We start from the raw sequence: 27,538 nt of genomic DNA, 5'->3' as shown, positions 1-27,538 counted from the left end.
GTCCCTTCTATTAGAGAACCTAGTTAGCAGAGCATCTTTGCAAATATTACAGATTTAAAAGCTCAAAGGCACATCAAAATCCTTTCCAACACTGTGGGCTTCCAAAGGTTCTGGCTCCAGTATTGGTTTTCTTTGTTCACGAGCATAGTTCATGGGGATGCTTCTGAGGGAGGGGTATTTTTCTTCTGTGTGTCAACCAGTATGCATATTTACTCCTCATTCAAGGGTCCTTTAAAAATATTAATCAGCATAGTAAATGGAGAGGGAGATACTGCTATTTCAAAATTCACATGGCCTTGGAAGGCAGGGAAACCCAATATTTAACAAAGGAATGGCGCAATGCCATGACTTCACTGGGACAGAGCATGTTTTGTGAGTTGAATAGTTCAATCTCTCCAGTGGAGGCAGGCCCCTGCCTCCACCTCACTAGACCTGTGCAGCTGAGCATCCTTCTGAAAGACTCTTCTACCCACAGCCTCTAATTTTAAGTTTCACATTAAAAGAGCTTCAGGATGCGTACCAAATCTTGGCATTCAACCCTGGCTGACTGGAGATGCAGGGCTAGCTTCACTCGAACTCTGTGCGAACTCTGTGTAGGAGCACCCGCAATACTGCTTGATGGACTCATGTGAGGTCTAGAAACAAAAGTATCTAAGGTCCATGTAAATCTGTACTGCCTGAGAGTTAGAATAGGAAAGATTATGAATCTTTTAGAAGAAACAAATATTACAGCCGATAATACCGCAGTTGTTTATTTAGACAAATACCGAGATACATAAATTGTATCTCATCTTGAAACACACACTCATCCATCTACCTTCCTGGGACTGTTGATCTAGCTTCCATGTTTACTTGCTAGACTCACAAAGACACACCCAGCCAGCCACAAAAAAATGCATTTCTACTGAGAAGTATACGTAGATCCTGTAATTCATAGGTGAGGAATCTCAGGTTACATTTGGAGTTTCCTTGAGCACACAAAATTGTGGGCCTTGCCTTTACTACAGTTCTTTGATTGCCATTGTCCTCTTTTGTGAACCAAAACACAGTTCTTCCCAGGCTTTGGGTGCTGAGGGGGCCCTCTCTTCCAGTTGGTGAAAGCAAAAGGTTCACCTCCAATCCACTCCCAGTGTCCAGTGCGTGCTTGGTTCTTCAAACCTAATGTGAAGCAAGAAAACATGCCAAGTATTTTTATATTCAAACTTAGGTACTGTGGCTATCGTATTTCTTGTCTTCTACTCCCCTTTCAGTACTGGTATTGAATTTATGTCTTTACACATGCAAGGCAAGTGCTCTACCAGTGGGCTTGGTCTCCTACCCTCTCTGCTATTTTTCACTCTTGGAGTGTGGTCTCATTAAGTTCCCCAGCTAGTCTGGAACGCATGGTCTTCCCACCTCAGACCTCCAAAAATAGCTGTAATTAGAGGTGCGTACCACCAAACTGCCTTAGTCTAAGTACTAAGCGTAGTTATAAAAATGTGAGTCCCAGTTCTAGATTCAAGAGTGGGATTTGGGGATACAGCATGACACACTCAGGAGTATTGGGCTTTGGAGCCAAGCAGATTCTGTCCTCTGGGTAGGTTACTCACACTTTCTGCCTTTTTGTTTTCTCGTCTAAAGAATGAGCATAAACAAAATCTATACAGCTTTGTTGAAGATGAAAGATGATAGCCCATGTAAAACTCTTACCCTAAACAAAGAACTTCAGGCAACTAAAGAATGCTGGGAATGGGAGAGACAGCCTTTCCAGGGAAGATGCCCTCGGCTGGTTATCTAACACCAATTAGTCAAACCTGAGTTCATACACACAAGTTAATGTTATACAGACTGAGCAGGTTGTATTTGTATATTCAAATTTATATAATTATGCAATTATATAATTATAATAATATATAATTAAAGAAATAGAGGCCATGAATTTGAGAAAGAGCGAGTGGGGGCTAGGGAAATAATTATGCAGTGGTTCTCAACCTTCCTAATGCTGTGCCCCTTTAACACAATTCCTCATGTCGTGGTGACCCCAACAACAAAATTATTTCATTGCTATGTCATGACTGTAATTTTGCTATTGCTATAAATTATATTGTAAACATCTGTTTTCTGATAGTCTTAGACAACCCCTGTGAAAGGGTCATTCAACTCCTAAAGGGTCACAACCCACAAGTTGAGAACTACTGTGTTAGAGGGGAGAAAGGGAAGGGGAGATGATGTAATTACATTTTAATTTAAGATATATATTTTTTTTAAAAAAAACCTTTTAACATATCATGATGTCTACTTAATGACAACTGTTACTGTTTTTGAATTTATATTTACTTTTATTTTATGTGTATAAGTATTTTACCTACATGTAGGTCTGAGAACCATGCAAGTACAGTACCAGAAGAAGGCATAAAGTCCTCTGGAAATGGAATTACAGAGAGTTGTGAGCTGCCATGTGGGTGCTAGGAACCAATCCCAGCTCCTCTGCAAGGGCCGTCAGTGTTCTAAGCTGCTGAGCCATCTCTCCAGCCCCAGAAGCTATGATCGCCCCTGCCACCTACCCACAAAATTCCTGTCCCAAGGAAACAGAGATTTTGCTGCCCATTATTCCTTCTTTCTGTTCTTTAAAAGCCTTTGTTGTCATTTGAATAAAATGCCTCCCCCCCTCCCAGGCTCATGGGGACCAGCACTATTGGGAGGTGTGGCCTTCTTGAAGTAGGTGTGGCATTGTTGGAGGAAGTGTGTCACTGGGGGTGGGCTTTGAGGCCTCAGTTCAAGCCATGCCCAGTGTGGCATTCTCTCTTCCTGCTGCCTGCAGATCTAGATGGAGGACTATCAGATCCTTCTCCAGCACCATGTCTGCCTGCACACTGCCATGTCCTGCCATGATGAAAAAGGACTAATGCTCTGAAACTGTAAGCCAGTACCAGTTAAATGATTTTCTTTATAAGAATTGCTGTGGTCGCGGTGTCTCTTCACAGCAATAGAAATTCTAAAATAACCTTCATTTTCATTCAGAAGATGTTTCATTCTGCTACAGTTCCAATAAAAATCTGTTTTCCTCCACTCTACTCCCACTGGAAATTTCTGAAAATTAGATTCTAATATTCTAATAAGCATTCTCATATTCTAATATGAAAATTAGATTCTAATACTCTAATATCTGTAACACTTAAGGAAGCATATCTACTAATTCTCCTAATAGAAATGTTAAAAGGAAAAAGTATAAGAAAGGAACTCTATGTAATCGCAGCACAGCCTGAAATCTTGCCACTCAGACTTGGACCATGACAGAAGTTCTGGCTGCCAGCATGCTGCCTTCCTCCACTGAAACCAGAGCCAGGAGCACCCTCTCCTGCCCTGGATCACCTCCTGGGATGATCACCTATCAGATAACACGTGCCTCTGTGAACACAAAGCCTTAGGATCATTATGAATGCACAGACCACTCTTAGGCCATGTCTGAATCTGAACACCCAGTGAAGCTTAAGGGAAAAAAATGAGAACCAAAGAGTAGCTTTATGACTGTTACCCCCAATACAATGCCTCTCAGAGGAGCAGAGGGAACATTGACTCTGATATGCCTTGAGAATTCTGCCTCTGAAGTAACCTGTAAAAATTTGTTGTAACTATCAAAATCAGAAAAAGTATTAAAAATCTGAAAATTTGAGGATTAAGATTCAAAGTACATATAATTGTTGATTAGTGGTAAATTATTTCCAAAGTTAGCATGCAACTCTACTTATACATACAAATTCTACTTGCACATGTTTCTTTTTTATTCTAAACTATTTCATGTTTCAAAAAGCTATGCACCTGCTTTTTCACTTAGAACCTGGTCACAAATACAATGTAATATCTGTCATCTAAAACAATATAGTATACAATTGTTGAGTCAATTAATATATACATAAGTTTTGTTACAGCTTTACTAGCTAATGTAAGGTCAATAAATACTAACTGTGCCTTCACATAGGCATGTTATAATCTAATTTACTCCATTTATAGATATTACTAAATTTTTAAATTTTAGAAACACTATAGTATTGAATTTTTATATTTATCAGTCTAACTACATCCCTAGTTATATCTTAGAAATAGATGTACAAGTATGAAAGTAGTCCTCCAAAAAGCCAAAAAGTCTAAAAGTTTTTTTTTTTCTTGCTGCTAGGTATTGAACCCAGGGTCTTGCGTGTGCTCAAAATACGCTCTGTCACTGGACCATACTCCTAGTCATGAGACGGTTCTAGCTGACTGACCAGCTAACTACTGCATGCCATCAGTGGAAGGGCGGGGCAGGTGTCAGTTCCTTTGCTGTTTGAGTGCTTGCTCCCTGCTCAGCAGAACGCAGATACTTACCTATCCAGAAGGGCTTTCTTCCACTGATATCCCATAACCACTGCATATGCCTCCTGGAGAAGACGGTCACAAGGTTGCCCTGATACCTGCACAAACACAGATGAAAATAAGGATCTCAGTACCAGGGAGTCTATATTGCTGCTCATACGATGTGCATGATAGAAATAGGAAGGAAATTAGTAAATACGCAGAAAATGCTTTCAATATTTTATAACTCAGCTTAGCTTTGATTAGTCTGTGGGGTAGGGGATGGGCAACACCAAGGGAAGTGTCATCATATTATATAGCTCTATTTACATCACAGTTCAAGGTAATTAGAATATCTTTTTGGAAATTAATAACTGCTTGTACAGACTAATTAGATTAATCACTTAATATGAAAATATTATAAAGATTATTACCCCCCTCCTCCTCCTTGGAGACAAGGTCTCATGTAACCCAGGCTAGCCCCAAGCTCCACACATAGCCAAAGACAACTAAGCTTAAATTCCTGGTCTTCTTACAGAATTCTTTTCTAGCTGGTATAAATTTGATAGTCACCACTTAATTTGACCAACAATGTACCCTGATTTTCTTCTCTGATAAAATGACTGGAAGTCTAAATTTTGAACTTGGTGTGTTTACCCAAATAACCCAATAAACATGACACTTCTGATAGCTCAGTGAAATGATACCAGCTCCATTATCAACCCTCATCCACTTTACAGAGATGAGAGAAGCTCTTCCCACCAGTACACACCATTCGCCCTCAGAACAGACTTCTCCATGAAGTCCCCTGAAGCTGGCTGAGGGAATCCCGTAAGCAGCAGTCTATTACCTGAATTCCCCATAGAGCTTTCTTAAAGCTCGTTAAAAAAAACACTCCAATCAAAGCTGGTAGGTTATTTCCTTCTTGAAAAGAGAAGAAACGGGTTCAAAGAAGAAGCGGTTCATAACTAACATACGCACATGACCTATCATGGCAGCACGTTGTGTCCTGTAGAAATGCAGCTATTCCAACTCACAATACTTAAGGAGGAATTTAAAGTGTTAAGGACTGGTGAGACTGCCCAGAGGGTAATGCCATGCCTGATGACTTGAGGCTTGGGGTCTGCATCATGGAGGGAGGGACCTGACTGTCTTCCTAGCTGTGCTCTGACTTTCACACGTGCATCAGAACACTCAGGCACCACATGCCCATAGATGAAGGAGAGCAAAATGTCATTTTAAAAAAATTAAGTCAAACGACAAGAAAATAAATCGCAATAATTTTTCTTGCCCTTTACACATTTGTTGACACGAAGACATGCGGAAAATAAAATAAGAACACCTACGGAGTTAAGTAACTGCGTGACTAAACTTCGTTCATTTTCCCTGTCTTTCCAAAATTTGGTAACTATAATTTGCTTCTTAATGATTTTTCCTTCCACTAACACAGGATTTGCTGTTCTGTAATTTAACGGTGTCTTACAGGCCTCCCGAGATCTGTAAGACTGCAGGAGAACTTCAGGCTGCTGGACTGGGGCTTTATGACTTGGTTTTGAACCCATTCTTTACTGCCGGCTCATGCCTGACAGTCACAGCCACTGCAATGAGACATCTCCTCATAACCACTTTGGTCATTCTTTGTGCTCTGGGCTCAGGACACACAGTATTCAGCTTGTGCTAGATAGACTTGGGCTGTCCCATCATTGTGGAGTGCTGGACTAAGTAAGAATGGGAGAGGCAGGATCCACTTCCCGCTTGGCACCTCTGCCTCCTACCTGGTAATTTTCTTACCGATTGCCACCAACCTCACAGCCATCACTGGGATGGATGTAGGTTTGTTTCTGGATGCCTAGCATCTCCCCTGCTTGAAAAAATTTGAAGCTATCTTTAAAGCAGACTTTGCAAAATGCATTTCAGTTGCTTAAATACAGTTCTAGTTTTCTGTTTAACTCTCCAAAAAAAATGAGAAGTTCCCCAACAAAAACAAAGGACAGGCAGAAAAAATAGCTATGTCTCACCTATGGAAAATATTAAAGCCACGATTCACAAAATAAATGTTTTGGCATGTGCATGGTGGCTTTAAGTAAAATAATAAATAAATAAATAAATAAATAAATAAATAAATAAATAAATTTTTCTGTTCATTTCACTCAAATACTTAGAAAATATGGTAAATACTGTCTGTGTAGACATGTGTGTTTATAGATATAAAATTGAAATATATAGGTAACACATATAAGTAAAAACACTTCAGAAACTCTAAAATGGAAAGGATTCAAAGTCCAGGAGTAGAAAGAGAGGCTTTACTTTTTCTGGCTATAAAAACAAACATCTACTTCTTCAAAAGATTTTGCATAAGTACGGAAATTTCAGGGCACCTCTTTAAGGAGAGGCCAGCAGGGGTTCCAGACGCTCCTGTGGGACAGGGAAATGGCATCATAGATAATGATCTATAATAATAGAATTACCAAATGTACAATGACTGCCTTAGGAAATGAGCAGATGAGATTACAATATGTAAATTCAAGAAATGCCTAATCTAGCAGTCTGGCTCCTTTGGGTTAGAAAAATACTAAAACACTGCTGGAGAGACAAAGAGACGGGAGATAAAGATTTTGTGCTGAGTGAGTAATCTGATTAGGGACAAGGGATAACATACAATTTACTGTTCTCATTGAAACACAGACATTGTAAATGCCCCTCTGGAAATTAAAAAAAAAGTCAGACACAGACCAAGGAAACAACACAGTATAAAATGACGGTCCCTCAAGCCCAATCAAAACATTCTGTTTGTGTACTAAGCCTAACAGTAGAATCTAAAGCCATTTTCTAAACTATCCAATGATAAAGTAAAGCTTCAGGTGACAAAATGTAAATGTGTGACTTTAACTTAACAAAAGTGACTGACGGTCCCTAGAGAAATACCCAGTTTCAAGCCAGCAAGGCTGGTGAACAAGAGCAGAATGATTCAGAAAGTATGGGGTGAAGGAGGCAGAAGGCCCAGGCAGAGACTAGAGCTGAAGGGCAGACGGGTTCAGAGACAGCTTGGCTGAAGAATGGCCTTACTACCCCAATGTTCCTCCTGTAATCATATAACTTGTTCAAATCCCCAGTGGCCTTTTTAAAAGTGAATGAAACCAATGTACATCTCTAATCATTTTCCCTGTCTTTCTGAAACCCAATGCTTGTTAAAGTACCACACAAATAAGATGTGTAGCATTTGAACTACAATTGGAAGTGTAGAAGCTTTTAGTGTTACCTGAAATGTCACATTACCTTACCTGTCCTCGAATACCATCAAAGACTAGGTATTTGATGAGCTGTTTAGTTTCCCAGTCAATAAGATAACGTGCAACTTGACTTCATTTCATTGCTAGTTAGTTACTTTCTTAAAATACATTCCTAAAATTATTCCCTAAGACCATAGTGTACTAAATAACTTGGAAATAATTTGGACAACGGTGGTTCTGAAGCTACTTATGAAATCATGTTTGAGCTTATAGTGCGATCACTCTGACTCCCCTGAGCCACCAGGGAAGACAGACACTTTTCAGGACAAAAATCTTTCAATCCTGAATGTCAATCATGTTCTGCTATATGTAATCAACAGATAGTACTGGAAACTCAGATTTATGGCCCGAGGAATTCTTTAATTGACTTATAGTAAAATATGAACTCAGTAAGTGCTAAATACAGGCACTTAAATTCTGAAATAGCTACATTCTTAATAGAGCTTTATGAGAAAGAGATTTGGGAAAGGAATGATCTGAAGTCTGTACAACATTACTAATGTAAAATGCATTTGTTGTGTAAGGACAGTTGTACTGAGCTATGCTGCCTAGTCCCTAAGGAATAAGGAATTATTTAGGTGTTGGTCTGCATGACCAGGCTAACGAACAGTTTTGAACAGTGTGTTCTAGTCTAGACTCACTTTATTCCACTACAAAAAGTTAAAACATGAATCTATAAATTCAAAACTTGATTACACTTTGGTTTTTCCCCCACAGGGTTAGTTGGGTTCCGTTTTAAAGTTTTATTTCTTTGCTATGAGAGATACAAGACTTTAAAATACATGATTGGGAAGGCTTATGTTAGATTTGCCTAACACAGAGCTAAAATAGACACACTTGTCAATGCATATGTGGTGAGAAAGCCCCTGCACTTTGGCGTTCTCTCAGGGAGTGTAATGGAAAAGTCCTTCTCTTTCCTTGCCTAGATGACAAAGAGCAGTTGATTTTGCTTCTTTAAACCTGCCTTCAAATCTGCAAATTGTGGGTATTGATACTGGTTCTCCTTGCAGAAGTTACGTATGTGACAGAATTCCGTAAATGACCACATACAATACGACAGTAAGGTGGCATTGACCAGGCAGCACACAGAACTGGGTCAGGCTAGCCTAGGGCAGGGGGACGATGCTGAACACTGAATTGCAGGTGAAGCCTTAGGTTAAGTGCCTGGGGAAGTAGACAGAACTCTTAAGTTAATTTCAGCCTTGTGTTTATGGTAAACATGAGAAAACCAGACAGTATTAACAGAGCTATGAGGCAACTCCGTAACTAGTAGGCTATTAATCATTAGAAGCTGGCTGCAATAAAAATACAAATTTTTAAAAGGTATTGGGAGACTGACTCAGGGTGACCAACGGGAAGGCATCAACAGTACTAATTCAAATGGGCAGTATCTTATAAAAAAGGATTTGTAACACTAAGAAATTAGAAGATCATGATTTCAGAATCAAGAATAGGTATTCAAACAAGAAAAACACCTGCCTACTTCACACCAGCATCTTTATACGGATGCAAAGACAGTTCCCAGTGCATGTTACCCTTTTCCTCAACGTATGAACAATCCATGATATATATATCCATGGGATATAGCTCAGCAGTAGAACATGTGACCCAAATTTATCAAGCCCCTGGGTTTCCCCTCCAACACACACACACACACACACACACACACACACACACACACACACACACATAACCGTGGGTGTGCGGAAGGCAACACAGTCACTGAAATCACTTCTGCACAAATGTGATTCAGATTCCCAGGGTCCGAATACAAGCTGGGCATGGTGGTGTGTGCCTCCAGTCCCGGTGCTGGGAAGACCAAGAGACAGGTGGGTCCTTGGCATCGCCAGCAACTCTGAGCGAGTCAGAGAGCGCTGGGTTCAGTGACAGATCGTATCCAAAAAAAAAAAAGGAAGATAGTGACTGAGGAAGAAACCTAACTTTGACTTCTAACCTCCAGAGGCATACACAAACAAGCACGCCCTCACCATACCACAGCAAAAAAAAAAATTAATTTTTAAAAGTAACTCCAAAAGCTTACTGAGAACTGTCTTACTGGGGACTTTGGGAAGCACTGGAAGGAAACTGCTCAAGTCACAGGTCAGGCTCTGTGGTTGAGAGCTAGCCACAGTTCCGTGGAGATGAACCAATAAAGCAGCTTCCAGGTTTGAGCTGGGGAAAGTCCCATTCTGTTTGTCTCCATTTTACCAAGAGACCCCTACCATGACCTTGACAACCCAGACAGCAGGGTACATCCACCACCCTTGCTTCTGCCAGTAAGATCCAGGCCTCTCTCCCTTTGGTAGCATCTTTCTCCTGGTTAGCAGGGAGACACCCCAGCTCTCTCAAGGAGTAACAGAGCAAGACACCATTCCCTAGATAAACTTCAAATAGGTGTAGGATACCTGTTTTTTTTACATAAAAAGATGTCTAACTTATTCTTCAGCATACAGCATGTAGCAACATATAGAATTAACCAATTTTTAAGAGTTAAATGTCTGGCTTTATATTCTATTACCAACTTACCAACACATCCCCAGGCACTGATTAACCTCTATCAAGACTCTATCACAGTTAAAATAGAAAATACACCAGTAACAAAAAAATATGGTTGACTCCCTCAGGTTTTAAATACTTTACTAGCTTTAAAAAATCTAGAGGGCTGGAGAGATGGCTCAGAGGTTAAGAGCACTGCCTGCTCTTCCAAAGGTCCTGAGTTCAATTCCCAGCCACCATATGGTGGCTCACAACCATCTATAATGGGGTCTGGTGCCCTCTTCTGGCCTGCAGGCATACACACAGACAGAAAGTTGTATACATAATAAATAAATAAATACTTTTAAAAAATGTAGAAGGAAGGATGGGTGTGGTGGCACAGCCCCTTAATGTCTGGTACTCAGGAAGCTGAGGCAGGAGAGTTGAGACCATGATTTAGAGGCCAGCCTGGGAAACACAGTGAGATTTTGTCTCAAAAACAAAACAAAAAACCTGAACAGTTAAGTGCACACAGATAAGCTGAGATCTTTATTTAATTTGATGGACTTTGACACAGGTATTGCATCCACGTAACAGCTATGCAGACAAAGATGAAGACCTTGCGTTCCTCCCACTGGAAAAGCTCTTGGTGTTGTTCCTTGTCTTCTCTCTGTCTGTGAAAACCCTTTGTTATTGAAGCCGCCTAGATCAGATTCTCCTACACGTGTACGTGGGATCACAGTATCCTACTGTGTAAGGCTGTATAAACTTTCTGTTGGTTATTTATCCATAATGTACCTACACTGTTGGAGGTTTCAGAGATCCCGTCATAATGTATATGAATGTATTATCTCCGTGATGGAGAAAATAGCTAGTACTTTCATAAATCAATAACAAATTATTATCACTATGAATAAACATAAAATTCTTTTGTATTTTCTAGCATACATTTTAATCTCTTGAAGTAGCTGGGTACAGAATTACTAAGTCGCAGGGAGCATAGCCTTATTTAAAAAGCTGTCAGACAATGCCACAAAGTGGATGCGACCTTGTGTGGTTCCACATGCAACAACCCAGGAGTGTTTTAGCCCTTATCAACACCGGCCTTGTCATTTTGTGATTGTTTTTTAATTTTTTAGTGACTGTAAAGTGTTTTTATCTCCTACTACCTTGTCTTTAACGATGCTGACGATCTTTTTCACGACTGAAAAACCTGCTGTTTATGCTTTTCTTGTGAGGTCTCCATTTATAAAAGTGTGTTTTAGTCGTGCATCTGATCCGTGTGCGTTGGTGCACACATGCTCCTACAGGCATGTGAACGGCAGAGGACAACGTTGTGGAGCTGGTTCTCTCTTTCCCCCTTCACGCGAGTCACGTCTTGTCACCCTCTCGGCTATTGCGATTATTTCAGTTGTGTTTTCGTTCTCCATTTATAGGAGCTTTATCCCCTACTCAAGACCTTTATCAGATAGGAGGTTTAAGAACAGCCCTTCCTGAATGTGGTTTACGCTTTCATTTTCCTAATGGTGTGTTTAGATGAGCATGCCCTTTCAAACTTAATAAAGTATAAGATATGATCAATATTAACTAGAAATTACTGTAGTCTCAGTTTTCAACAAGAATGCATATTAGTGCAATTACATCGTTTGGATAAAATCCAGGTTATCAAATAAAAAGGTTGGTCAAGGATTGCTACATGTGCATTTTTAAAATCCTTCTGGATCCGATGAATTTTGTTGTCATTCTCTGACCACAAGTCATCTTTTAATGAATGTTACCCAATGAGCCTTTGTCCTACTTGCCTGGCTTTATGGGCATCAAGGCCTCCAACATTGCCAGAGGCAGGATGCCAAGGCCTTTCGTTACCAGGTATTTTAAAATCAATGGGCATGGATGTCTATTATCTGAAGGGTAGGAGGGAGAGGAGAAAATATCAGAACCTACAGTGCTGCTGACTCAGGAAAATTCTTTGACTTTTTCAATAAAAAGATGGAAATAAAAGGAGAAAAGAAAAGAACGTGGCACTAGTCTGGCCGACTAGTCTGGCCGTAACAGACCTCAGCAGACGAAGCACCCACGCCAGCTACAAATCCATTCTGAACCACCAACTCCCCTTAGTCTCCTCGGACAGACTTTAGGTAATACTTATTCAGTGACTGATGCAGGCCTATGATTCCATGTGAAAATGAAGAAAGCATCGGGCCATGTGACAAAGGGGTCCTTACTGTTCTCTGCAAACTCGGGTAGCTGTGGTCCAGGTGCCTTTCCTCTGTGTGACCAAGGTGTGGCAATAGCCTGAGTGAAGATGCCATCCAGCTGGGCAGGATTTGTCCTCCAGCCCCTGCAAAACAATTGTCAGTGTTCACATCTGAATGGACTTGATAATCTGCAGTCGGTCTTCTCCCTTGAACGGGGCAGAGGCAGACCTCACTGCAATTTCCCATCTGAGGAGACAAAAGGCTTCCTATGGAAATCACCACCGCAGTCAGAAATGGTTCAGCTTTTAGCACTGACATTTCGATAATTAAACAAAATTGACTGATTTACTACTATATTTTGGATCTTAATAAGCCACTTTGTAGCACTTTATTTTCTCATGGCTTTCCAGCTGTCTTAACAACAGACAAAGCCTGGGTTAAGAATCACATGGCGAACCGCTCTGCAAGCTCATCACAGGGCATATCGCCACTAAAGATACTTGGCTACCCCGCCAGTGCCCCCACCTTGGTTTGGGGGCTCCAGGCTTTCCAGGTGGTCCCATCACATAGATACAGTCTGTGGGTGCTTTCTTCAAAATGAAACAGTCCCTTTAATGCCACAGAGCAGTCCTTTGGAAACGAGGGCAGCTGACCCTGTAGGGACAAGCGGTGGTTTAGAACTGATTCAGCGTAAGTTAATAACACACATCTTACACCGTCTGCAGGGCAGCATCTGTGTTGAGCAAGCCATCCCCAAACGCGGTCCACTTTGTGAGTTAAGAGTGGTTATGGCCCAGGAAACTGTCAGCTAGAAGGCAAACAAGAAGGGAAAATTCCATACCTGTCTGGGGAAGTGTGAGCCAGCTGTGGATTCCACCTTATCAGCTAGAGGCAGTTCTGCCACCTGGATTGTCTTCTGCGGCGGCCTAATGATGGAAAGCTTGGCCTTCCGTTTGTGAGCAGAGAAACCGTCACTGTCTAGTTTCAAGGAAACTATGCCATGATACTTGAGGAAACCAACAAACAAAAATAATGAGGAAAACAAACATCAAGACAGCAAACAAAAATTTTGTTCTAATAATGAGGATTTAAAGAATCGTATCAACTCAAAGAGACAAAAGGATTTTTCTCGATCACCCAATCTTCTAAAGCAAATTTCAGAAAAAAATTCAGATAAGTAGACTAAGAGAAAAGATGTAATGATCTCACAAATGTTTCCATCCATGAAGATGACGTTTAGCAATGCTCTAATGCTTACATTGTAGATGGTGTCTGTTCCATTTCTACAAACGGAGGAAGGATGAACCTGAAATCGACAAAGGGCAGACTGTACACAAAGCTGACTTAAAAAACAATTAGCAGGCTACTCTGTCAAGGTCCTGTAACAACTGAAATTTTAAAAGACTATTTCCTGAGTTTTTTTTTCATGCCAAGTTCAATAGAATTTTCTAAAGCATCATGTCTAACCGCAGCTCACTGTCGTGTTGATTTCTGCACCCACTCTACTGGGCAGAGGAAGTGGCTTTAGTTTTCCAGTACATCCATTGCACAGAAAGATTCAGGAGAACACACACATGCACACACACATAGGAGAGTGTGCCTTGTTAGAGTCATTGCTTCCACACCCAAGGGGGTCACTTAAATGTGCTTTCATTGTAGGGTCGCTGATGACTCCCTGTCTGCCTTGGTCTAAAAGGAACCAAAGCATGATTCATAGGGCTGAATGAACGTAGCTACCACTTTATTTATCACAGTCGGTGGAGTGGGTCAGCACGATATCTGCACACAAAAAGGCACTGCATGACTCTGCAAAGAACTCACTATGAGAATCCAGTTTCTGCAGCATCTCTCAGACACCACTATGTACCCACGCATCCACTCCCAGTATGCCCCCATCCTTACTGATTTGCCATTCCCATGGGTCCTCATCTTCCTCTGAGAGAGGTCTGTGGGATCAAAGCCCTGAAGGGCATCTCCTTTGGTGAGAGATGGAGAAGGCCCTCTTTCCAGATGAGGAGAGCCAGCGGGGGTGAGCGAGGATGACCCTGGGCGCAGCGGCTGCCCGCTGCCCTTCCCCCACGTGCTGTGCTTGCTTTGGTTGAAGGAATCTGAAGGATGGCACCGTCCTGGAGGCATGCAAGATGGCAGGCGATCAGTATACCACACAAACACATAAGTGATAGCACCGGCACAGTTCCTGAAACAGCTTGTCATTAAACCTAGACGGATGAATTTCCCACCAGATGTTGCCTTTTCCCCATTTGCCAGAAATTCCTTCTCTCTCCATCAGTTTCCACCTGGGAAAGCAGTATCCTTCTGCACATGGATGGGGTGATTATAAAGTCGTGAAATCCATCCCACAAATCATAGATGAAAATCATCGCCGTGACTTTATAATCATTCCAGACACTTAGGAAACCGGCTCGCTCCCCTCCTTCTGTGATCCTCATCAACATGGAAGGCTTAGTCGCTGATCAAGTACCACCCCACACGCGCTTTGAAAGTATTCAGTTTTCCTCCAGTCTTTTAGAGGTGGAAACCGGATTGTTTAAAGATGTCATGTGATCTAGCAGCAGCTATAAACATTTGCAACCAACTATAAGGGAACAAAACGGTAGCGAGTCTCAGAAGAGACTTCTACTGGAAACCTCGACTATTCAGTGTTTCTGGGAAGGTATGAAAGACAAAACAAAACAAAAACCAAACCAACAGATGAAAAAGAAAAACAAACCAGGCTAGTGAAATGACTCAGCAGGTGAAGATGCTTGCCACCAAGCCTGACTACCAGAGCTGGATCCTGGGAGCCCACATAATAGGAGAGAACAGATTCCCCCGTAAAACACCATAAGTAAAAAGTGATTAAAAATTAAAGTACAATAACAAACCTCAACCAAAAAGAAAACAAAAAAATGACCTACAGACAGATCCTGTCTGGATATTTATTGTAGTTTTAGCTACCCTGATTTCCAGCACAGAGCCTTTTTCACAAGCTAAGCCAGTGCTCTGCCACTGGGCTATGTTCCCAGCCCTGGGACATCTTTGTAATTTTATATTTTACACACTTAATGTGAGCAGACATTTCTGCTGGAGAAGAGGCACACACGGTGAGGAGAAAGGAGGGATGAGCGATGCCGTGGAAATGTGGGTCTACGGAGCCAGGGAGACAACACCCATTTTGGTTGGGGGGAGGGGATAATGGCTCACAGGTGAGAAAAATGCAGATCGTAGGCATGACAAGCATAAGAATAAAGGCTTAAACCGGGATGCCACACCGGACACATCAAATGCCACGTAGCTAAGGAACCAGAAGCAGAGGGCCTTTGGCAGAACAGAACCTCAGGAGTGCCAAGGGCTTTGCTTTCGGCTTTATTTGCAGGTTGCTTTCCGTGTACCCTTCCCAGGACAGTCTGGCTCGGCATCACCAAATGATTCATTAGTATTCTCCAGCTGCCCCCAAATCCCCAGCCAGCTGCATCTTCACGTCTATTTTTCTCCAATTCCTTCCTTTCTTAGAATTTCCCTGGTCACACTACAGTGGGGGCTCCAGTGTTAGGCACTGAGAGCGCTCTTTAACAGAGGAAGATAATTACAGCCCTGCAAACTCTGGGGGAAAATAATTGTCGATAGATTCTCACCAACATTGTTTCCCCCTTGGTGAGAACAACAAACGCTTAGAAAAAAAGCAACCGGGCCACTGACTTGTTGCTTTTCTGCAGCCATTGCTCCTAGCAGGAGGAAAACCACATGAAGCACAAACCAGAATAAAGAAACCAGAGTCATGATGGAGGCGGCTTTCTTGACAAGAAATTACGCATTTTGATTTGAAGGTGTTATCAAGCACGCTGGCTGCTGTAAGCCAGCAGCCATGGCGCCAGGACCGCTCCTGATTTCAAGACGAGGATCAAAAGAATACCTCCTTTTGAGTCCAAAATTTTCACTGCAGCTTTTGTCTTTGTGCCAAGAACGGCATTCACAGGGGAGTTCAGAATTACTTCAAAGACCTCATCATCTTCCTCTAATCCGTCATAGGTAATTGCTATATTCCACATCTTAGTTGACATTCCTACAAGAAGTAAACATTTTAATTACTCTTTAATTGCTATTTCAATCACCTAGGTGTCAGAGAAATATATTAATTAACATGTCTACAGCTAGACTGCAGTAGCCCGAGTGAGCTATTGTACTGCCACCAACTCGCTGAGGCCCTGCTGTTCTCCCAAATAATATAAAAAGACGGCATTTGTTCCTGGACAATGATGGCCGGCCTCAATGCAAACACTGTAACAAAAAGTAAGCTGCATTACACAGGGGGAGAGAAAAGGGTTAGTAGACAAAATCCCAGACATTAATTTTCCTCCTGGACCATCCCCTCCGTTCTTAAGGATAAAATAGTTACTACAATCTGAAAATCTTATAGTTGCAGAACTCTTAAGATGCTGCAGCAGGCAGAAGTGATTATTGGATGGGACTTCAGGCACCTCACAGAATCCTTGAAGTGATTCATTTTCACCAACAGCTGCTTGCATCGGCTGCTCTCCCTCCCCAGATCCTCTAACCCACGGCTGCTTTTCCTGACGATGCAATGCTCAGCAGTTGGATACTCTCCTAGTGAGAACGTACGGGCTGAGGGTTATAGACACAGACTGCTCTAACCTCCCTTTCTCCTCTGTGCCTCTATCATGGAGTATAAACAAGTTTATTCCATATACACTTCTGAATTTACTGTAAGTTTTCGTTCACTAAGCTATCCCAGTCAATGTGTCCCATCCGGATGGAAGGCAAACCAAACATGAGAGCATTTCGTCTGGAAGACACTCAGCCGTTTCTATGATGGGAACTGTAGGGCACCTTCCTGGATTTATTTAGAAGAGAAGGTCAGAGTAGAGATGAGCAAGCTACGGGGGACACAGGGCAGTAAGAGGACAGTTTAGCCTCTACGGCAAAGTTTGAAAAGTCTGTCCTACCTCGGCTGCCTATGGGTGCCGAGAAGGAAAGCTCTATTAGGTGGTTAAAGACTTTCCCAGGCTTCTCTTCTGAAAATTGACCTTTCTCCTGGCAGACTGACATGTCTCTAACTCTGCCATCCACAATCTTGAAGGTAGGTCTCATATACATTTTACTATTGAATCAGTGCCTCATTAATCCCTGTAGTATTCAATGAAAATTGAAACTGTTCACTTCCCCTGTATCTGGCTGCTTATAGAGGGGAAAAATAGGAGCCTCTGCAATAATTTTGCTAAACAGAATAAACTGTTGGCCGAGATATGAAGCCTGCAGCGTCAACTGTGTTCTCAGGTTAATTCTCTTTACAGTCTTTGCAAAGACTAAGTTCAGCTCAGAAGCTGAACTGTCTAATATAAAATACTAGTTAATTTCCATCTCATAGATGGATGAGTCTGTCCACCAAAATGTTTGTTTTATCCAGAAGTTCTTCCCTTTGCATTAGAAGCTATAGGGAACACCAGTAGTGCAGCAAAATCCGAGCTCTGACCTAAAGGAGTCTGAAACTTCGTGGAGAAGACAAGACAAATACAGTTGTCTTAGAGTATCCAGGAGAGTCGGTCCCAGGACTCCCATTGGGTGGAAACATCTGCAGCAATGTCTGAGTCCCCTTGTCTATAGCCCATGCAATTCTCCTGTAAACTTTAGGCTGTCTCTAGGTTGTCTTTAATACTAATATAATGAATGTTACGTTACTACTGTATTGTCCCAGGTATAAAGACAAGAAAATCAAAGATTTTGCCATCAGTACAGACAGAATGATTTTTCTGATTATTTTTTTTATTTGTGTTTGGTTGGACAGGTAGATGTAGAAGCCCTTCTCTAGCCCTTCTACAGATATACCAGAAAGTCAAATAACTGTTAAAGGTTATGTATGATTATCTGTATTATTATAGATACATAGTATTGTAGTAGATGCCTATACACACATACATTAAAGAAAGAAGCAGTCTTAGCAAAGTTGAGGTTTGGGTCAGGAGTAGAAGGTAGATCAGTTGAATGGAGAAGTCATGTCTGGGGAAAGGAGGCCACAGACCCATGGGTAGATTCTGTAGTCACGCTACAGAGAATACACAGGTGGCCAGATTTTGGCTTCAGACAATGGTTCACGAGGGAGGACTTCACGGACATTGTGAAAGAGAACGCTTTAGCAAACTGAATTTGAGAGTGTCTGCATGAAGGCTGGGAACCTGGAGAATCAGGGGCGTTAGAGGCAGCTGTGAAATGCAAAGAGCGTGGAAAGGGGTGGACGATGAAAACAATCTGTGAGTAGTAAGAGTGTTAATATTCGGAGAACTGTTCTGACTGCCAAGCCTCATAATGTTAGGTACAATTTAAACGAAAATCCAATAGAAACCTATTTCCACGTCTCAAGCAGCTGTCCTTCTGTTTGAAAATGTATTTTAGAAAAATGATAGCACCATTTCCAAAGCAAGCAACCAACCAAAACCCAACAACAACACCACCAACAACAACACCAACAACAAAAAACCCAAAGGGCCTTAAAAGTTTTTGCTGAGTCTTATGGAACACAACTCTTTTTTGTGGGCTTCTGATTTGTTGGCGTACATTTCAACTTTGTTTCAAGCCTCCCAAGTATGGGGGTCACCCTCTCAGAGTAAGGAGATTGGGAGCAGAAATTTCATGGCTGCTGTTTGGTTCGCTGCTTCCTCCACCTTGTAGGTGCAGAGTGTTCCTTCACTCCCTGAGATACACCTGGGTCTTCAAAAGGCTGGAACCACTCCCTTCCCCGTATCCAGAAAACCAAAGGTCCTGGGGTAGAGAAGAGGTGGCCTTTCATACAAACACACTCCCCTTTATGGAGTAAGTGAATTCCTGGATATCTTCCTACAAAGCAGATTTCTCTGTTGAGAGACATTCTCTCAATATTTTTTACTAAATGCCACACTGGAGAGCTATTCCTTTGGAAAACATGTTGACTTTTCAGAATATGATGAAGATTTGATTAAGAATGCATCAAATCTTCCAGGGGCAAATACTTTAAAGGAGAGTGCTCATTTTCTTTAGAGTAGTCTCACAGGCACTTAAACACTTCAGGTTAGTCTCCACAGCTGAACGCATTCCCAGGACTCCTCTTTGCAAAGTTAGGTAAAGCCCTACACAGTTCAAGCCTTCGCCCCACCCAAGACAGAGTTCTCCAACACAGAAAACCATGAGCGGGATGGCCCGTTCTTTCTCTAGTATCGGGAAAACTGATATTTCCAGAGAAACAAATAGATTGCTCCCAGCAAAAGGGAAAGGATGGAGCTGGGGACATCTAAAAGAGGCAAGGATTTACAATATAAAAGTGTATAAACATTTACAGGACCTGCAGATGTGGGGAATTCTTTAATTCTCTAAAGTAAGACTTCATGATATTAAATTATTTCTGGCTTAATAAATTCCAAAATCATGAGCATCCAAGCATGCAGCTTTTAAAAACTGTATAAAATATGCTTATATTATTTTTCAATGTATAAACAATCCCTAAAATCCTAAGACTATTGGAGCTCCACCCCCGAAGTCATTAGTAGCTATCAAGACGCATGTAAACTCTTCTAGACAAACGGGCATTTATCAACTTATTTCACAAGAATCATTTAGGTCATTAGGAATCTATATAATCCTAACACTTAAAAATTTTCTACTAAAAATATGTGGTTATTAAATTACCATTAAATTATAATAATATTTAAATTATCTTATTTTTCTAGATTGTTCTAGATATTTCCTTTGATTTTTTTATGTTTATTATTTGCTACGATCTTTTTTCTGTTAAATAAATATTCACTTGTAATAAAAAACATACAAGGGCAAACTCGTCTGTTGAGAATAGGGTGCTGTGGCTCCCTGATGATCCTCTGCTTGGCTGAAACTGTACAATATCCTGTCTTCCCAGCAGTCTCCAGACAGCTTATAGAACATGAAACAAACTGGAAACACAAAACGTACCTGGGTCAAACTGGATCAGTTTGGAAGGCGTGACAGTAAAATCTTTTCCAACTACAGCTGACACTTGGTTGACCTTAGTGGGGGAAGAAAATCTCATTTAAAAAATAAAAGCAAATATTCTGCACTGGAGAAACATTTACTTTCCCGCCATACTAGACTAAATTCACGGTCTCAAGTGTGTTTTTAATGTTAGGTAAGATTTTAAAAATTATAATAAACCATTTTGGGTCCAGACTTTGTGGTATGCTTTAAAAAAAAAGAGTTAACTGGTTATTTCTTCTTTAAAGGTATCAGTTATTGGAAAAAGAAGAATAAAGTTTAAAACCCTATTGTTCTCTTTGTTATGAGTGCCGTTTTATTCCATTACCTCTCTTGGTTTTAAAATGGAGAAGGGGTGGGGGCACGCAGCCCTGAGAGTCTGTGCACTGTTAGCCAGCTCTGAGGACGTCTGAAGGTTCCATGGCACTGAGAGCCCTTAGGCCAGATTAACCAGACAAGTCCTCAGCATTGAGCATTGTCTTCCCGCTGGAATGAAACCATCACTCTACTCCAACATGAACGAGAGCCTTGTGGGGCTGACAGACCTGGTAAGCAGCTCTGCGAAGGAACTCCACATCTGGGACCACAGCCTTAGAGGCCTTCTCATGAAAGCTGGGAAAATGGAATAATACCCTGGTCTAAAGCGACTACTGATGGCTCCACTGGTCCCTGATCCAGGACTAAAATCTAAAGAGGCATATTTAGGGTTCTGAAGCCATGGTCTTAGGTCCTCAACGGGAGCCTACATGTCTGTTTTTTCAAAAAAAAAAGAAGTCTGTGGTGATCTTGGAAAAGGCCACTGAATGAGCTCTTGGGTGACCATCGCCAGCAGCTTCTAATTTGGCTTATTTTTAAGATGTTGAAGATGGTCAAGACAGCGTAAGGAATGAAGCACACAACTTGAAGCTCTAACATGCCCATTCCTGGGGTCTCAGACAATGTCTCTCTTTCCAACCAAGATGCTAATAGGTTAATTGTTCTGTCTAGAAACATCTTGCTGAAGAAGGGATTACCTCCTAGGCTTCTTCCATTTGCTCTTTGTCTGCAATGCCAAGGCTCCCCCTGCACCAGCTTTTGCTGGGAAAACGCAGCCCATTGTACACCTGCATTCACCATATGCTGGAGGTTACATTAGTCTGCATGGGTCTCGCACATGCAATTACCCAGTATTTACCACCACTGCGCTTACAGAATCCTAGGTCGGGAAAGCACGTCTGAGGCAAGGTGTTTGGAAAGATAGGTCGGGTGAAGGGGGACAATCCAAAGAAGGCAAACAGCACAGGGCAAAGAATATCTCCTCTCTCTTCTCAGTCAAGTACTCATAAGAGCTTATGAAAAATGGCAGGTTATACTCGATATGGAGATGTCCCCAAAGCCTCAGGGACTGTACTTAGTGAAGGTCTGCACACTTACATAGACTAAGGTCCCATGTAGGTTCTTTTTACATGTTGAGATGAATGGTAACATAGACCTAAATGCATCACTCAAGTATGTGACACTTTCTGGGAAGGCCTTGGAGATTGTTAAAAAGTTACAGTGGGCTAATTCTCTTTTTCCCCCATAGCCCTTCCCTGGAATTATGGGAAATGCCAACTTTTCTCCTCTGATGATAAAATACCAGCAGGTCCAGGAGACAGAGACGTATATCTACTAGAAAGAAACTCAGTGGGTCTGGGTGTGGTCAGGGTTTGGAAGCCTCTTAACTCTTTATAACTAGGACTGTCAGAAATGCCCTCTTGCCCGGGGGCTCATCTCGTCAGACTGGGTCGGAGTCTCTCTTGTTCTCCACTGAAGCGAATGAACTAGCTCTTCGGGCCTCTCTGAAAGGACCTTCTCAAGCTCCTTCAACTCTGCAAGCCAAACTTGTGCTCCACTGTATAGGAAGGACAGCAAATCTGGCCAGAAGTGACAAAGGGAAGGCTCTTACACTTTGGCAGACTGTCCCAAAGTGCCGTTCTGCTTCTTCACGGTGTGGATATATCTCAGGGCAGGCTTATGTCTTCTGTTTTACCTTGTCCATTGAGGCAGGGACAGTGATCCTATTCCATTCACAGAGGACAACTGGTGTCTGGTACTTGTCTTAGTCACCACATAGAAGCTGTAGACACCTTTCAAAGTGGAGTGTAATACAGACCCACTAAGCAGAATACCCGACTCTCTGTGAAATCAAACTTGGAAAGCTAAAGGGTGTGTAGAAAGAGACAGATTTCAAAACCAAAAGCAGATCTGAAAAACTGTCTAGGAATTCACTGAAGGCTGGGGGACAAAGACGTTGTGTGCTTGGACTCCCCGGCACATAGGGCTGCCCCTGCAGTTTGGTTTCCTTGACCATTTGGAGTTTTTCTGAGAAATCATCAAAGGCACTACCCAACAACATTAAGCTCCATCTCGACAATTTGCATTTTAGACTTGTTACCTCTATGCCCACAAAGGCAGAATCCATGGAATAGCCCCTTCTGGTAACTTCCAAGGGCAACAAGCCCACATTTTCACAGACCTCGTATTCAGTCTGGAACCATTCAATAAAAGACCACTTCAGCTCCAAGCTGTGCATGAAGAAAAGAAAAACGGTGATCAGAAGCTACCTATAAGAACATCCCTCAGTATCAGCTAGATGGGAGAATAAACACTGAGTGCCATCAAGGTAGCAAAGGCGTTTGGTAACCCATGTCAATGACAGAAATCGCTCACACTTATCTGGAGTGTTGCTTCATGACTAACATTTGCGTTATCTTATTTGATGACCTTATAATGACCTTGTGGGGGAATAGAGAAAGTGTTAGGAACTCTATTTTTTCAATGAAGTATGTAAGATTAGAAGATTTCCAAAAGTCCCATGGTTGTTAGTGACTAGGAAGAGGCTCAAATGTGAGCGTGTGAAAGCAAAGTGACCAGCAGGCATGAAGCTCAAGAGTCCATTTATATTAGGACGATCTCTGAAGTTGGGTCTACTTTAACGAAAAGTCATCCTCAGGATGTGCTTAGGACTTAATGTGTCTACATGCGTTGTACCTGATATCTATTCCTGGTTCTGTGCATGAGGAAGAGATACACTAGTGTGCACCGTGGGTGCAAGCCTGGTCATCCCCCAGTGTCCACCAAAGAGTGGGTGGAGAACCCTTGGCTTTGCTGACAGTCCCAGAGCAGGCACACATCCCTCTGTCTACCTCATTCATCTCTAGATGACTCACACTACAGCGTAACGCCAGGGGAAATAGCTGAGCCACTCTATTGTTCAGAGACTGATGACAAGATAAAGGGTCTCTGCGCGTTCAGAATGACATAATTAATAAATTATTTTGAATTATGACTGGTTATATCTGCAAAACCCCTAGGACACAGGGGACAAACTATACACAGCTGAATGTGATTCATAAACATTCCTGATATACATGAGTAAATCTGACCCTTGATGGAAAATGTCATATCTAATGGTTGTCATCTGAAGAACTTAAAAAGAAAGAAAGTCTAAGGCCAGGAAGTTTCAACAACTAGTTTATCCCCCTTGCAGAGGTCACAGGTCACCGTGAAGTCATACAATGTTCACCAACAAAATAAACGCAGCGGTGCTGGTTCTTCCTTAGGGATGACAAGCGAGGGATTGCATGACATCGCAGCATAGACTTAGCACAGGGGCTCAAGATAAGACATGTGTGCTGTACACACAGTGTGTTTATTTGATAGCTAGAAAGCATCGCTCCTGCATCCTATACTTCATAAAAATGACTTGAAAAAGGCATCATTATATTTAAAATGTTGGTTCATTTGCTGGTGTTTGATGCAAAAGGATTTAAGTCTAGCATGAAATAGATCAAGAAATAAAAGATAGCTATGCTTAAAAGTAATAAAATAATAGCCAATGACATGTTACAAAGAATTCCTAAAGGACCCAGGTAAACAAGAAAGCAAAAAAGTGATTCAGGGAGAAGGAGAAGGATAGCTGGGAAGCCAGTATTTGCAGATGGATTTGAGCTACAGTGAGTTCCAAAGCTGAGTTCTGCAGATCCACCCATTGCTGATGCTGATGATTGTGAGGAGGAATCATTGCCTATGGGCAGACCCACATGACCTCAAGGCCCAACACTAAACGCAATTTGATAGCTGATCTAGATCAAAAAGGGGACAATTTAGAGGACTGTTTATTCCAGAGCACAGAGGGTCTCTGTGGTCAGATGTGTGTATTGTGTGTTTTCTGGACACACTATCTGAATTAGCTTGATGCCTTTAGGTTAAGGCTATCACCAAACAATGTTCTATGACTATTTTTCGTAAAGCTATTCACTATAAATAATAAATAATCTTTTGAAAAGCCACAAAACTTAACCCAGGCTACAGATTTTCCAGAAAAAAAATTTTTTTAAAGGAGAGCCTTCTATACCCTCAGGGTATATGCAATATGTTCTGAATGTGAATATTTGTTTGCTTGTTTGTTTTTACAGTAATGTATTTGCAAAGCTCCTAGTATTAAACTCTACGCAAACACCTGTAAAAGAGAGAAAAGATATAACCAACCACTTGGCCACTCTCCCTGCAAGAATCCATATGAGGGTAGCTTAGGTGGACACTAGCATGCAGGAGCCCATAAGAACAATCTGGAAGTTCTGTGTATGTAGGTATTGTGCAGATAGGTTGGATTGATGTCTTCACATCTAATGGACCCTGTTATGACCACTGAGTGGAGTGTGTTCTATGGACAGAAATGAAGGTTAGCAATGTACCGTGTGTGAAACATGTCTGATGAACTCTCAAGCCAATTGGCAAGAGCCCTGGTCAGTGCTTCTCCACCAAACACTGTGGACCTTAGAGTCAGGTGGTTTTGTTTGTTTTGTTTTGTTTTGTTGTATTTTGTTTTTGGGTTGGTTTTGTTTTTCAAGACAGGGTTTCTCTGTACAGCCCTCACTGCCCTGGAACTTTTTCTGTAGACCAGGCTGGCCTTGAACTCACAGAGATCTTCCTGCCTCTACCTCCAGAGTGCTAGGATCAAAGGTGTGCGCCACCACTGCCCACTGTTCAGGTCTTTTAAGCTGGGGGTGGCAGCCTAGACTCTGAAAGGTCTTGCAGCCCCTTCAATCTTAACACAGTGGATATCGTTGACTACTTTACCACGCTTTTCCCATGGTCACAGCCATCCAAACTATCTCAAGGCTTTGCAAGTATGCCCTGGGAGGAAAGACGCCTTCAGCTGAGAGCTCCCACTCTGCAGACACTCAGCACAGCAGAGTAGCTGATTCCAAATGGAAGCTAAATTTTGGTCTCTAACAACCGCTTTTGGAAACAGAAGCCCCTGAAACTGAATCACATGCCTTGAAGCTTCTGGTCCCTCTACCACCAAGAGACCTGAAGCAGTCAGACACAAGAAAAGGTCTTTGGACACCTCATTTAGCATGGCAGATTCTTTGCCAAAGTCTAATTTTCTTCAATTGCTTTATCCTGACTTGTGTTTTAATGTATAACAGTGTTAGTGTATTTGACACTAAGCATGCTCCATGGGGGCAGCCTTTGCTTCCTTAGGTACGATACTCCCTTGCAGTGTGGAAGACACAGTGTCACAGAGTACTCAACAACGACCCACTGCTCACTGTACTGTTTCCTGAGCTCAGAGACTGCCAGAAAAGTCCTTTCCCAACATCATCAGCGTCTTTCATTCACCTTGAAAAGAATTCTGCTCTGCGCCAGAAAAATTCTCACATGTTCTTATAATCCCAACTTACTCTGTGCTCCTTGGCAATTCTTCTGACCTCGTTAGAGAGAAAGATGGCACCAACAGACTTGTTCAGCGACAAAGCATGGTTTCTGACCCAGGCACGTCTGTATTCTCTAAGGTATATTGTAGCTCTCAACACTGGGCACCACTGGAGACAGTGGTCCGGGCATTTGGTGGGTGGAGCCTAGGGATGCTGCTGAGCAGCTGTGCATAGGACACTGGCCTATAAAGAGAATTATGTTTCCCTACACACCGACAGTGTCAATGCTGAGAGAGACTATTTTACAAATTTTAAAACAAATCTGTGCTTTTTGTATTTTATTTTGTATCTATTTGATTCATGTATACGAAAGGACAAAGAACTGAAAGAGACACTCAGGGCTAGGACGTTCGTTTGGGATCTAGGACATCGATGTAGGTTAATAAGAGGCTTTGGCCTCTCCCTGCCTCAGTTTCCTCACTTCTGAAAGCACACTAAAGACGAGTCGTACTTCAAAGAGTTCAGTGAGGAACCATGAGTGCTCATTAAGCATGGCGAGCTTCTCCGTCAAAGGGTTTCGTAGAAGTAGAGATGATGATTAAGTCATTATTCCTATAACTAGCTCTTCGCTTATAACCAGGTAGCGTATGACTTCAGAAAATTATGCTAAAAAGTATTTTTTCTAAGCATTCTACCTAAGGTTTACCAACGCAGAGATGATGCTATTGCGCCCGATAACCTCATACTCTGAACACCTGTGTTTCCCGGTTTTCATTCTCTCCTATTAGTGGGGCACAGTTAGCCAAGAGGCAGCAGAGAGAGTGGAGAAAACCAGCACATGGGAGCCACACCTTGCAACCGTTCATTAGTGTGGGAATGCGGTCAGCTCCTCCGTCTCCCTAGGCTTCAGTTTTCATTATCGTAAAATGAGAAGAGCTGCACTCAAGACAAATCACTAAAACAAAAACTAGTTAATGTGTGCGAAGCACCTGCACACAGTGGGTGCTTAATAAGTGCCATTTTCTTCCCCTTTGTGCTTTCCTCCGCTCTGGACTGGGGATAAACATGTTAACACTGGGCTGTGGACGATGACGTGCAGGCATTAGTGAGCGAATGGCTCCAACCTCTCCCCCTACAAGGTGTTTCATAAACGCTGTTTAAATTGTTTAAAGTTTGCCCGGTAGAAATTCCTTTCCTTTTACATTTCTTTTGACTGTTCTCTTCTGAGGCCAAGACTTAAACAGAAGAGCTGGGTGCAGTTGCCAAAGAGGACAAGAACCTGCGCTTGGAGGAGCCACCGAATGAGAAAGCCCATGGGGACCAACTATTCTTTTGAAGTGAATTCTTTTTCTTTTATTTTTTTTGTGGGGTGCATAATAAAGAAGTCCACATGGAACACGTATTAAGAAAATTACATTGGTGTAAGTTGGCTTCATTTTCTGCTCTACAAAGATGTTTCCAATGAGTGCTCCGGGCACTGTGTACCTTGCTCAGGTTCTGTAGTTCATTTGGACAGTCAACTAGAACAGAGAACAGAGCAAGCTTGTGGCTGACTCATACCAAGCCCAGAGCCAATAAGAGATGAGCTTCC

General features: G+C 42.0%; 1 protein-coding gene across 1 annotated transcript in view; it reads right to left on the bottom strand.

The window, feature by feature from the left end:
- Positions 1-496: 496 nt before the first annotated feature.
- Frem1 (FRAS1 related extracellular matrix 1) overlaps positions 497-27,538 on the bottom strand; it is a 115,152-nt gene continuing 88,110 nt past the window's right edge. The window contains exons 28-38 of the mRNA XM_042055309.1: positions 22,680-22,809; positions 20,225-20,297; positions 16,185-16,334; positions 14,174-14,397; positions 13,530-13,577; positions 13,113-13,277; positions 12,797-12,925; positions 12,299-12,414; positions 4,342-4,427; positions 957-1,158; positions 497-635 (exon numbers count right to left, since the gene is read on the bottom strand). Of these exons, the coding sequence (XP_041911243.1) occupies positions 497-635; positions 957-1,158; positions 4,342-4,427; positions 12,299-12,414; positions 12,797-12,925; positions 13,113-13,277; positions 13,530-13,577; positions 14,174-14,397; positions 16,185-16,334; positions 20,225-20,297; positions 22,680-22,809 (1,462 nt within the window). The remainder of the gene's footprint in view (positions 636-956; positions 1,159-4,341; positions 4,428-12,298; positions 12,415-12,796; positions 12,926-13,112; positions 13,278-13,529; positions 13,578-14,173; positions 14,398-16,184; positions 16,335-20,224; positions 20,298-22,679; positions 22,810-27,538) is intronic.

The sequence above is a fragment of the Arvicola amphibius genome, chromosome 6 (genome assembly GCF_903992535.2).
Source record: "Arvicola amphibius chromosome 6, mArvAmp1.2, whole genome shotgun sequence".
NCBI classification, from domain to species: Eukaryota; Metazoa; Chordata; class Mammalia; order Rodentia; family Cricetidae; genus Arvicola; species Arvicola amphibius.
This window is presented reverse-complemented; position numbering and strand designations above follow the sequence as displayed.